General features: G+C 41.2%; 2 protein-coding genes across 2 annotated transcripts; one reads left to right on the top strand and one right to left on the bottom strand.

The window, feature by feature from the left end:
• Nucleotides 1-990: 990 nt before the first annotated feature.
• On the bottom strand, nucleotides 991-3,878 carry cryba1a (crystallin, beta A1a). The gene is made up of 7 exons (XM_084951446.1): nucleotides 3,569-3,878; nucleotides 3,073-3,406; nucleotides 2,507-2,573; nucleotides 2,229-2,347; nucleotides 1,818-1,959; nucleotides 1,356-1,498; nucleotides 991-1,138 (listed from the first exon to the last, which is right to left on the bottom strand). The coding sequence occupies exons 3-7, from the start codon at nucleotides 2,543-2,545 to the stop codon at nucleotides 991-993; spliced, it is 591 nt and encodes a 196-aa protein (XP_084807572.1). The 5' UTR covers nucleotides 2,546-2,573; nucleotides 3,073-3,406; nucleotides 3,569-3,878.
• Nucleotides 1,945-10,881, top strand: crybb1l3 (crystallin, beta B1, like 3). The gene is made up of 8 exons (XM_084951444.1): nucleotides 1,945-2,034; nucleotides 2,183-2,297; nucleotides 6,347-6,608; nucleotides 7,558-7,631; nucleotides 7,754-7,872; nucleotides 7,962-8,094; nucleotides 8,587-8,729; nucleotides 9,298-10,881. The coding sequence occupies exons 4-8, from the start codon at nucleotides 7,566-7,568 to the stop codon at nucleotides 9,464-9,466; spliced, it is 630 nt and encodes a 209-aa protein (XP_084807570.1). The 5' UTR covers nucleotides 1,945-2,034; nucleotides 2,183-2,297; nucleotides 6,347-6,608; nucleotides 7,558-7,565; the 3' UTR covers nucleotides 9,467-10,881.
• The last annotated feature ends 73 nt before the right edge of the window (nucleotides 10,882-10,954 follow it).

The raw sequence follows: 10,954 nt of genomic DNA, 5'->3' as shown, positions 1-10,954 counted from the left end.
AGCAAGTTGTAGAAGTTTTTGAACCCCTTGAGGTGTTTAACTTCAGACAGCTCTGGCTAAACTATAACTGCAGGGGTTAAAGCTGCAGCGGCAAACTAAACTAGATCTAATAGGTTTAGCATAAGGGATCTAAGAATTTCATTGTGTGGTTTCCTTATCTGTGCTGTTGCTTCCTGCTGTTAGCCATTATAAGGAAGTCCCAATGCCTCCCGATTTTAAAAGCTGAACTTATTTTTCTATGTAATTAGTCTCATTTCCACATTAAAAGATTCAAGAAGATGCTCGTGCTTTCCAGTAATTAACCAGCTTTAGTACTGGCTAATGACACTCCTTAGGCAAAATACTAAACCTTGAGTTGCCCCTGATCTGAGTGTGAGTGCATGTGATTGGTTGACTTGTAGTAGAAAGTACTTGTTATGTAAGTATAAGTCCATTTTGCTTCTATTAAGGCGTAAAACAAGACACGACTACCAATATACCTACCATCCCTTATGTGCTCCCAGCTTCTTTTCACTGCAAATAGTCACAGTTAAACAGAGAAGCCTAAAGCAAAGCTCGCTGTTTTAAAATAAATCACAACTGAGCACACCAGAGGTTAGCAGCAGACTCTTTATTTAAGTTGCCTTCTTCTTTCTTTATTGAACACTGGCAGCACCACAGTTACCCACAAATATGAGGAGCAATGACTCTGAGTGACATCACCACCCTGCTGCTGCCTTGAGGCCTGTTTTTAGCGTCCTCCTTATCTTTCCTCAGCGGGGCATCAGTCAGGAGCTTCTCTACAGTGGCCTGTTTTTAACTTTCTTTTATTCTTCTCATGTTTTCTCTTTATTTTCATTTGGCAACAGACAAGAAAAGTGTCGTAAACATCTCGATGATAAAGCACCAGAAGGTGCTGGAATGATTGGGTTAAGGGTGGAAGAGGAGGAGCAGGAGGGAAGATCTGGAGGAGGTAAAGAGCGAGAGGCTGGGAGAGGAGGCCGCGGGGTCTCATTGCTGGATTCGACGCAGCGACTGCACCTGGAAGGACTGAGCGTGGGAGCCCCACTCTCTGTAATGTTTGTACTCGCCACCGTGATGGTCACACTCCATGATGTACTGGTATCCACGGTAACCTGGAAACTGGTAGCACACCCAGCTGGTGGAGGAGGAGAGGGGGATTTGTGGTTTAGACAGCAAGTGAAATGAAATGCATTTAGAAAAATATACGTGAAGCTACAGGAGGAAAAGACAACAGTTAGATGCCAGTGGATAAGCCTGGAAGCCACTATCAGCTACAGTTTTCTTCACTTCTGCCAATTTTAACATGTGTGAAGCCTGTAAAGAGTAATACGAGTTCCGATGTCGAGACTTACGCGCCGCTCTGAACTTGCATAGATCCGATCTCGTTGTTGCCCCAGCCCATAGCCTGCAGGGAAGGATAGTCATCGTTTATCTCCCACTGGCGCCCCATGAAGTTCTCCTTCTCAAATAGCACCATCTTGGACTCCTTGTGATTCTGTGTGAGCATGAGTCAGCCAGAGAAAACAGACAAAAGAACACATGATGTTGTTGATAGGTGTAGTAATGAGGTAGCAGCCTTCCAGGCATAAAAGAGTTGCATAATAATCATCAAAATTGTGTGAATTGGGTCCAAAATCTAATAATTTACGAGTTGCAAGTGCACTCCATTCTATTTTAGGCTGCACTCAGCGCCTTTATTAGTCACTCTATTGAGCTTTACATGAGACCATTTCATGAGACAAATGCATTTTTTTTTTTACATTTTGTATAGATGGAGAAAAAGCAGAAGCTGCTGATTTAGGACAGAAACTCACAGCAGAGCAGATGGGGCGGAAAGACATCATCCTCTCAATGTGGTAGGCGTTGCTGCCGCTCCATGACTCCCAGTAAGGGTACTCTCCCCTCTCCAAAACAAACTGCTGGCCACAGAAGCTGGAGTGCTCATATCCTGCCCAGCTGCCACGAACAAACAGAGAGACACATGAATGCATCGCTGGATCACAGGAACACAGACCAATTAGAAGACATCAGGCAAATGTTTTGTATATTTAAAAAAATCTTATAGTGAACTTTAAATAGTTATAAGTGAGGTCTATAAGTAATTTCAAATGTTATGTTTTGAGTTTAACTACTAACAGATCTTTCAGTATCTTTCTAATAAATGATAAATGTGTTTTAGGTCACACTCTGGTTTCGAGATTTTCTTTTCTCTGTGGGTGACTTACGCGCCACACTCCACCTTCAAGGATCGAATGTTGTCAACGCCACACTCCATGATGTTCTGGCAGGCTGAGGTAAACTCCAGACGCTTCCCCTGGAAGTTCTCCTGGTCATAAACTGTGATCTGGAGCGGACACAAATGCATACATGTAGCATGCACATGTTGCACGCACACACTGATGTGTGCACAGATGCACACGTCACACATTTATCAGGCCAGGCTTGATATTTAAAAGCATTATCTGCTTTTGTTGTCGATCCATGACAAGGGCGTCAGACTCACCTTCCATGGTCCCAGTGGGTTAGGGTTGTTTAGAGCCATGCTACTTTGTATTTCGGACTTGATATACCTTCAGAGTGAAGAGCAGGGAGTGTTGCATTTATTAAACATACAGCTTATCATTCACACCACTTAAAACAATAACGAGTGTTTCTGCAGTTTTTATGCAAAATATAAGAGGATCTTACAGACTGTCATCATTTTATGTGTCATGTTGGTGTGTCTTTTTTTTCATTTGACCAAATTTTATAACAAAATTTACAAAGTTCATTAATTAGAATGTTTTTGACATATATAACAATACTGCCTTTGTCATACATGTTTGGGTTTAAAACAGCTAACTATGGGAAATTCTCCACACTTGATGAAACCACGTTCAGATGTAGACAGAGTGCATACGTGTCCTCCCTGTGTGTCGTCAGTACACCTTTGCATATGCATGTCTGCTCTCTGTCTTTACATTCATGTGACTCAGCGAAATCCACAAAGAGAAAAAAAATGCAAAAATGTAAGTGACAATAGTCTGCACAAGGTTGTATAGGCTGAATGGACTGAGATAGAGGGCTTACCTGACCGGCCCCAAAGAATAGCTGTTCAGTGCTCACAGGGGGCTCCACAAAAACGATGTCCTGACCTCAGAGTAAACGGACCTATTTATACATGTTGGTGCTGAAAAGCAGCTGGGCCTGTGGGTCGGGGCAGGAGTCAGCACATTGCTGCTCCGCGCATTGTTCGGCGCTGAGCTGCTGGGCTTTAGCTGCAGTAGGACTGGATGGAGGGCACGGTGCCCAGTGCAGATAAGCACAAGTTCCAAATGGTCCATGACCGGTGGGCCGGACCAAGTCCTGGCACGGCCTAGTCTGATAACAGATAACAGATGTTCACAGTCCTGCAGAGACTGCCCTGCAAATAGGAAAAGCACCACAAGTAGAATTAAGTTAGAAAGCAAAAAAATTGAAAAAAGATAGGCAAGCTTAGACTTTTCATCATTAAAGGTTTTTCAAAATCTAGGGGGACATAAAAATTTGTCTAATACAAAAGATAACTTGTCTCTTGTTTACTCACAAGGGCTTTCCAGAATGCGGTGTACTCTGTCTCAGATTTGTACATCATGTCCGCTTCTACTGACCCCACATCTCCGATCCTTTCACCTCTCCCCTCTCAAATCAATGTGCACGCATGCTCAGTCATGCAGGCAGACTGTCATGGACAGAGACAGACATGCAATGGCTTCATTCATGCACTCACACATGCATGCAGAGCTTACAAAGGACACACAGAGAGAAAACCATTTACACGGGAACAACTGACCTTCCAGTGTACACTCATCTTCTCCCTGCATATTGCTATTACTACTGTTAATAATAATAATAATAATAATAATAATAACAACAATAATAATAATAATAATAATAATAATGATGAAAAGGAGCCAAAAACTGCTTTGCACTAAAAAGTCAAAGGCTGTCTGTGAATAGGTGGCATTTCACATGTTATTATTATGCACCCTAATATAATTTTGTTTTTAAGGCAGAAAAAATAAATAATAATTTCTGACTTAATTTCCTGCAAAGATATTCATACAGGCGACATCAATTACACTCTTTTTGTGAAGATTAAAGCTTCACATTCTGCATATTGTGGGTCAGTGAGGAAAAACTAATGCTTTGAAGCAGAAAACCTGTTGGAGTTTTATCTAAGAAACTTTTGGTTTAGCATTTGAATAATTAACCACTTGATTAAACATGGACACTGTGAATTCTTTTTATTTTAAGTGAAGCTGTTGTGCTGATCTAACATTCAAGGCTGAAGAGCTAAACCATTGTGAAATTACTTTCTCAAATGTCAAAAAGATACAAGTACAGTGTTGAAATCAGTGTAACCCAAACTAAATGGAAAGAAATATGTCACCAATATAGAAAAGGCTTGGGATCATTGTCCTGTTGAATGACCAAGCTTCAGGGAAGTTTTATCTGTCTCACATTTGACTCTAGATCACTTTGATATACAGATGAGTTCATGGTTGACTCAGTGACTGCAAGGTGCTCAGGTCGTGTGACGGCAAAACAACCCCAAATCATCGCTCATCCACCACAGTGCTTGACAGTTGGTATGAAGTGTTTGTGCTGATAAGGTGTGGGGGATTGTCTCCAAACATGGTGCTGAGCATTATGGCCAAACTTCTCCATTTTGGTCTCTGTTGAAAGGAAATTGATCCAGAGGTTGTGTGGTTTGTTTTCTCCTGGTAGCCATACTGGTTCAGTCCTTTTCTGATAGTACTGTCATGAACTTTAACATTTAACATGCTAAGTGAGGCCTTTAGTGTCTGAGATATTAACTCGTGGATTTTTCACAGTTACTCTGAGCATTGCACAGTCTAGTGCAAATTTGGCAGGACGTCTATTTCTTGGGAGATTTGCAACAATCTTGAATGTTTTCTTCATTTGAGTCGTTTTTCTTTCATTCTTTTTTTTCCTTACTGCAGAATGACTCATTTCTAATTCTTTGAAAACAGCCTTAATTTCTCATTTATGGGCAGCAACAATTGCTTTAAGATCATTGTTGATGTATTTCCTACTTGGCATTGTGTTAGCACACACCTGAATACTACAGACTAGCAAACTGCTAAAAGTCCCACTTTTATAGAGTTGCTCACACTTGCTGTAGTTGTTCACTACAGCGAAATTGATTTGCAGTATGTCCATACATACAAACAAACAAACAGACAACCAACACATCACATACACACACAAAAATAATATAATATAATATAAGCCTGAGAAAACAACCAGTATCAGGTCTGAGTTTTGTCAGTGTATGTTTCCATGTTCCACTTTGAAGGTTCATGCCTGATGTCAGTGTATTCAGTTTTGCTTCCCCTGTCTCGTCTTGTCAATTACTCCCAGCTGTGTTCTCCACCTGTTTGTAATCTCCCTGTGTTCTTCTGCGTGTATTTAAGTTGTGTCTACTAGTGTACCAGTTGCTGGTCTGTCTGTGTATCCACCGTGTGTTCACCCTGCTGTCCACCTTGATATGCCTCTGCTCACCCTCTGTCATGTTCGTGTTCATGTTTGATACTTTAGTTTCTTACACTTTAGGTTATCTTTAGTTCCGTTCCGCCATTTTTCACCTTGTGTTTTATTTTTACAATAAACCTCCTTCGCACCTCCACAAGTGCCTGTGCTTGGATCCTCCTTTATTTTCTCCACACGGCTCATCCCATTCGCCGTGACACTGCTAAGGACTAGATTATGTTTTCATTGTGTCCAGATACATAAAACCTTAAAATTGAAAGAGAGAGTGTACTTGCTTTTACCATGACTGTAAAAGAAAATGACACCGTGTTTTTATTTTAATATAGCAAACAAAAATACATTTAATGTTTCTGGTCTTTTGGTCATTTCACAAGTCATGTCAAGAAGCTGCCACTCTGCAAGTCTGCTGCTGTGCATGTAGAAAATAATGCGTCTGTATGATACAATCATGGATGCATGTCTATCTGCATGACTATAGCCTGTCGACCACCCAAATGTTCAAAAGAGTGTCCGTTTGCCTGCCTATACAAAAGCTACTGCAGTCAGCATATTAGAGACGTGGGGCTCAAAAGCTTAGACTGCATGCACGAAGCATCAAAAAAAAAGAGAAAAAATGGAAGTGAAAGCCAAAAAATATATATCACAGAGCAAGAAGTGAAAATGAAATGAAAGACAGAAAAGAAAAAACATGAAGAAAAGAAAAAGCTTTTTAAAAGAAAGTCACGAAGAGAAGTGGCAGCTTCACACACACAGGACAAACACCTAAATGTGTGTGTATGTGTGTGTGTGTGTGTGTGTGTGTGTGCAGACTTTCTGCTGATGGCAGTGACTGTCCCTGGTCCCCCACAATGGTCCAGGACAACAAAAGGAGCAGCTGAGTCATCATGACTTGTCCACGGATTAGCAGCGTGCCCTTTGACCCCACATTGTGAGCCAGCTCACAGCCAATGAGAAGTCAGAATCCTGCCTCTGTAGACTTGGTTTGGATGTGAATGTATATATATATCCCCTCTCATAAGGTCGGCGTCCATCACTTTCTCTAAAGGTCGGCCATTCCTTCAATTGTAACTGTAAGTTTTTCCTCTTTCTAACTTTTAAAGAACTGCTAGACTCGTTATTTGGAAATGTTGTGTTTGTTTTCCTGTCTACTGACACCTTGGACTCAAAGAACCAACTAGGGACTGCCTCTTCTCTTAAACCTTAACTCTGGCCTGAACAGGAGGAATATTGACACAGAATGCAGTTTACGTGTTCATTTGTCATCCTGAAGTTAACATGAATGAGAAAGATAAGAGACCAGTGGTTTTGTCCTTAAAAAGCCGCTCAGGCCACTATTGACAGATTTATGGATGATCATTGACTGTTCTTGCAGTCCTGGAATATTTACACAGTAAATACAACTTTAAGGTCAAAATCTGATAAAGTGAGTTATTATAACTAAGTTAAGCATTAAAAACTGATCAGCCTTAGATTTATGTTCACATAATAACGATGTGTCCAAAATGCTTGAATATAAAGACACCCATAGTTTATTTTTTTTATTTTATAATGAGCTCAATCATTTTCAGAACTGATTTTTTTTTTTTTTATCCTTAATGAGCAGCTTGACTCTACTTAAACCCTGTTTTTGTTGAACTGGTGTGGTTGAAGTTCTCACCTTGACCCCAACTGTGATGTCACTGCTGGATGTGCCAGAAGAAAAACTGACTTCAAATTATGTGTTTCAGTTTGCTTTGTGTTGACTCGTTTTATAGACTGCAAAAGTAAAACAAGCTATATCTGAAAACAGCCATTGGATAACTCTGAGAAAAACCTACTTTTAAATGAATAAGCATCAAGAATCTATCCAGCGAATCTTTAGAAAAAGAATAGAATAGTAATCTTTGAGTTTAAATGACCACTATTTTAATTTAATTGCCGTGCTGGAGTATATGCCATGTTCCAGCAGTCGAGTGGAAGTAATTATCCTCTTCAGGATCTCTAAAAACAGCTGACTGACTTCATGCTTCTTCCCTCTAGAGCTGATCATGTCTCACTCAGGTGCTCAAGGCAGCATAGGCAGCCACTCTGCCATTGGGCTGCGCAATCACAAGGTACTACTACAGTTTTCTTTTTAACACGAAGAGCCCTAAAAGAAAACATGAAAACAAGTAATTATGTATCTAAAGTACTGTACTTGAGAAAGTAATGCTTTCAGTGTGTTTTTACTTTTCAGATATACCTCTATGAATACGAGAACTTCCAGGGACGTAGAATGGACCTGTTTGGAGAGTCCCGTAACCTGTGCGAGAAGGGCATGGAGAGAATCGGCTCCATCCGGGTAGAGATCGGACCGTAAGTCACTGACCCCGTGTTAGACACACTGTGAGTGACAGCACACTTTAGGTTGCCCCTTTTCCTTATCTGTTTGTCCGCCTCTCCAGCTGGGTTGGGTATGAGCAGCAGAACATGACCGGTGAGATGTTCATACTGGAGAAAGGAGAGTACCCCCGCTGGGACACCTGGTCCAACAGCTACAGGTGCGACCGCATCATGTCAATCAGACCTCTCCGGATGGTAAGTTGTGGTGGACATTTTTCAGCCTGTCAATTTTTGGTTTAGTTTCTGGTGTCCGCCTCACGTTGCAGCTCGTGTCCATCTATTCTTTCTTTTGTCTTTTGCTGGCTCAAAGGAAAAAATTTTTTTGGTGTGAGGGGAGGGGTTCACAGGTGTAGTTATACGTGTATTTATAGTCTTCTTCCATTTTTGGATGAAAGGATTCATTAGATGTCTTTTTTGCAGCTGTTTCATTTTCAACTATAAAAAACCCCCAAACAACAAAAAGTATTCAGTGTTGTTTTTCAAGGATTTGATTTTATCTTCTAAAACATTTATATTACACAACCATTGTGTATTTATGCATACATCATTTATCCTCAGTAATCATAATAATGCTTTGGTTATTCTTTTTTTTTGTTTGTTTTTGTTTTGTTTTGTTTTGTTTGTTAATCTAGAATAGAAATATGAACATTTACACAATCTGCAACAAACAATGTATTTCTCCAACAGGACCCGCAGGACCACAAGATCTGCCTGTATGAATGTGCAAATTTTGAGGGTCGTAAGATGGAAGTGTGCGACGAGGATATTCCAAGTTTGTGGTCTTACGGCTTCCAGGATCGTGTTGCCAGCATTCAGGTCACCGGTGGAACGTAAGCCATTTCTAGTTATCTTTTTTGGCTAATTCGACTCAGGCTCAGTGGCAAATCCCCACTTGGTTTGAGCTCTCTGTTTAGGGCATGTTTTTTGGGGTGATCGAGGGGTACTGTTCACCCTGACTGGAGGGGGATTGGGCCATAACTGGTAGACTTGATGACCTCACTGAAGGCCAGAATCCAAAATGCCTCTGTCAGATAATATGGATGATTTATAGCTTTAGTGTATTTGGGCTCTTCAGATTCAAAGATTCCAGAATTAGTCAAAAGGCTCCTTTTCATCTGTAGTCTCACAGATCGGACAAAAATAATAACCAAGAAATATAACACACCATCAGACAGTGTACACCTGTATAGCCCATCAAATACTTAAAATTACAACATGGAAATCCACAGTGCAATAAGAAAAGACAGAACAAATAAATATGAAAACAGATGTAAAATACAAAGCACTGGGAGGTGTTGTCTTATACAGAAAATACCTTTGTCATTTGTATAGCAACGTAGCTGAAAACTGAAAGATAAAGCATTGTAGTTAACCTCTGTTTCTGTCTTCTTCACATAGCTGGGTGGGTTACCAGTACCCTGGCTACCGTGGCTACCAATATATGCTTGAAATGGGTCCTTTCAAGCACTGGAATGAGTGGGGAGCCCACCACCCCCAGATCCAGTCCATCCGCCGCGTGAGAGACATGCAGACGCACCGCAGGGGCTGCTTCGAAATGACCGCATAGAGGAGTCCAGTTGACTAAAAAGGAGGGAATAGCAAGGGTGAAGTCATGCTGCTAAAAACATCCCCTGGAGATCCTTCAGCAGCCACATGGCCACACCAGCTAACAGCGTTTTAATATTGTTTCCTGGTAGGATTTGGAAGTATGTGGCGGGGTGAACGATTCTGAATGGGATGAAAATTTCTTATTGTCACAGACTCTCAGAGTAACTGTAACACAGGTTTTAAAAAAAAACAGTAGCAAAGCTCTCTGTCTACAGACCTCATGGAAAGATTATATGATTTATCTGAACGGGGGATTAAAGGGGATTAGTGGATTTAATGGTTTGTGTTTATTAGTTTGTTTCAATGCTATTTTTCCAATCATACCTGCAACTCTTTGATTTTATTTTTATTTACTCGATGATGTATTTCAAGCTGAAATGATGTCACTAAGCCTGTTCATCACGGAGCTCTCCTTCTCCTGGGATCCATAGTCTAGACTAGAATAAAGGTACACATATCATAACTGCTTACAAAGTACTACCATGGACAGCTCTCAACCCAACACATGGCCTGCAGTTATTTCTCCAGGCAGAGGGAGGCACCATATCCTCATCGCAAAGCAACAGCCTCAGAGACTGGACGGCAATGCTGGTTAATCATTAAAATAGACTTAAAAGGAAGAAGAAGAAAAAAGAGCAGTGCAGAGCTGTGGGTTTGCTGATGTGAATATCTTTTGGCTGGCCTGTTTCACCTCACTGATGGGGCTGTCCAGAAGGTTTGCATTTTAAATGTTCTCAGGGATGCTGGCATCTGGAAAGCAACTTTCCAATGGAAAAATAAAAGAACTGTACCTGAAAGCAAGTCTCACTGGGCCTACTTTCTTTTCCCTCTTGTTGTTTTTTTCTTTTCTTCAGATGTTGCTGATGTTCGATGCTGCTCAGACTGGCTATGAAACAGCAGTCTGAAGTGCCTTGCTTTGTCATTCAGCTCGCTCTTTTGATTTTCCAGCCTGGAACTCAAGTTTCTTGTTTCTGGTTCACTCTCAACACATTCACTGGACCCTACCTGCTGGCACACAAGCTTCAGACAGATGTGAACACGTGGATCTTCAAAGCAGACAGTGTCAAAGCACAATCTAGACCACATGGTCTAAATAGTTCTGTGACTATACCGTGACATTATTTGGTTTGCCGGTCGCTCTGCATTTCTATCTTGATGACTCTCTTCAGCTGTGCAGTTCCAAGCTTCAGCACCGATTATATTTCGGAGGCTAAATACCTGCCCTAAAAAACAAAACAAAAACAGACAGCCTTGCGTTGTGTAGCTTGCACATTCGAGCTCCGCCGTGCACTTTAGCACCACTGTCTCTTTCCACTCAGCGGTGCAGTGAACGCACCATCCACAATACGATTTCCAGCGGTTATTCCTGACCCCCACTAACTTCCACGCGGGAGGTGCCAGAGCTCATCTCGGAGGTGCGAAACTGTTATTGAGCAAAAAGCCAACC

This window comes from Perissodus microlepis, chromosome 14, assembly GCF_051167445.1.
Source record: "Perissodus microlepis isolate ML-2025 ecotype Zambia chromosome 14, ASM5116744v1, whole genome shotgun sequence".
Taxonomy (NCBI): domain Eukaryota; kingdom Metazoa; phylum Chordata; class Actinopteri; order Cichliformes; family Cichlidae; genus Perissodus; species Perissodus microlepis.
The sequence above is the reverse complement of the archived record's forward strand: the minus strand, read 5'-3'. Positions and strand labels throughout refer to the sequence as shown.

What these genes read in the sequence shown, in the direction of transcription:
- cryba1a (XM_084951446.1), bottom strand. Translation starts at nt 2,545, where the DNA reads ATGGCTCTAAACAACCCTAACCCACTGGGACCATGGAAG. An exon ending in TCCGCCCCATCTGCTCTGCT is followed by an intron (nt 1,499 to 1,817) that starts GTGAGTTTCTGT and finishes ATGCTCACACAG; the next exon opens with AATCACAAGGAGTCCAAGAT. An exon ending in ATGCAAGTTCAGAGCGGCGC is followed by an intron (nt 1,139 to 1,355) that starts GTAAGTCTCGAC and finishes CTCCTCCACCAG; the next exon opens with CTGGGTGTGCTACCAGTTTC.
- crybb1l3 (XM_084951444.1), top strand. Translation starts at nt 7,566, where the DNA reads ATGTCTCACTCAGGTGCTCAAGGCAGCATAGGCAGCCACTCTGCCATT. An exon ending in ATCCGGGTAGAGATCGGACC is followed by an intron (nt 7,873 to 7,961) that starts GTAAGTCACTGA and finishes CCGCCTCTCCAG; the next exon opens with CTGGGTTGGGTATGAGCAGC. An exon ending in ATTCAGGTCACCGGTGGAAC is followed by an intron (nt 8,730 to 9,297) that starts GTAAGCCATTTC and finishes TTCTTCACATAG; the next exon opens with CTGGGTGGGTTACCAGTACC.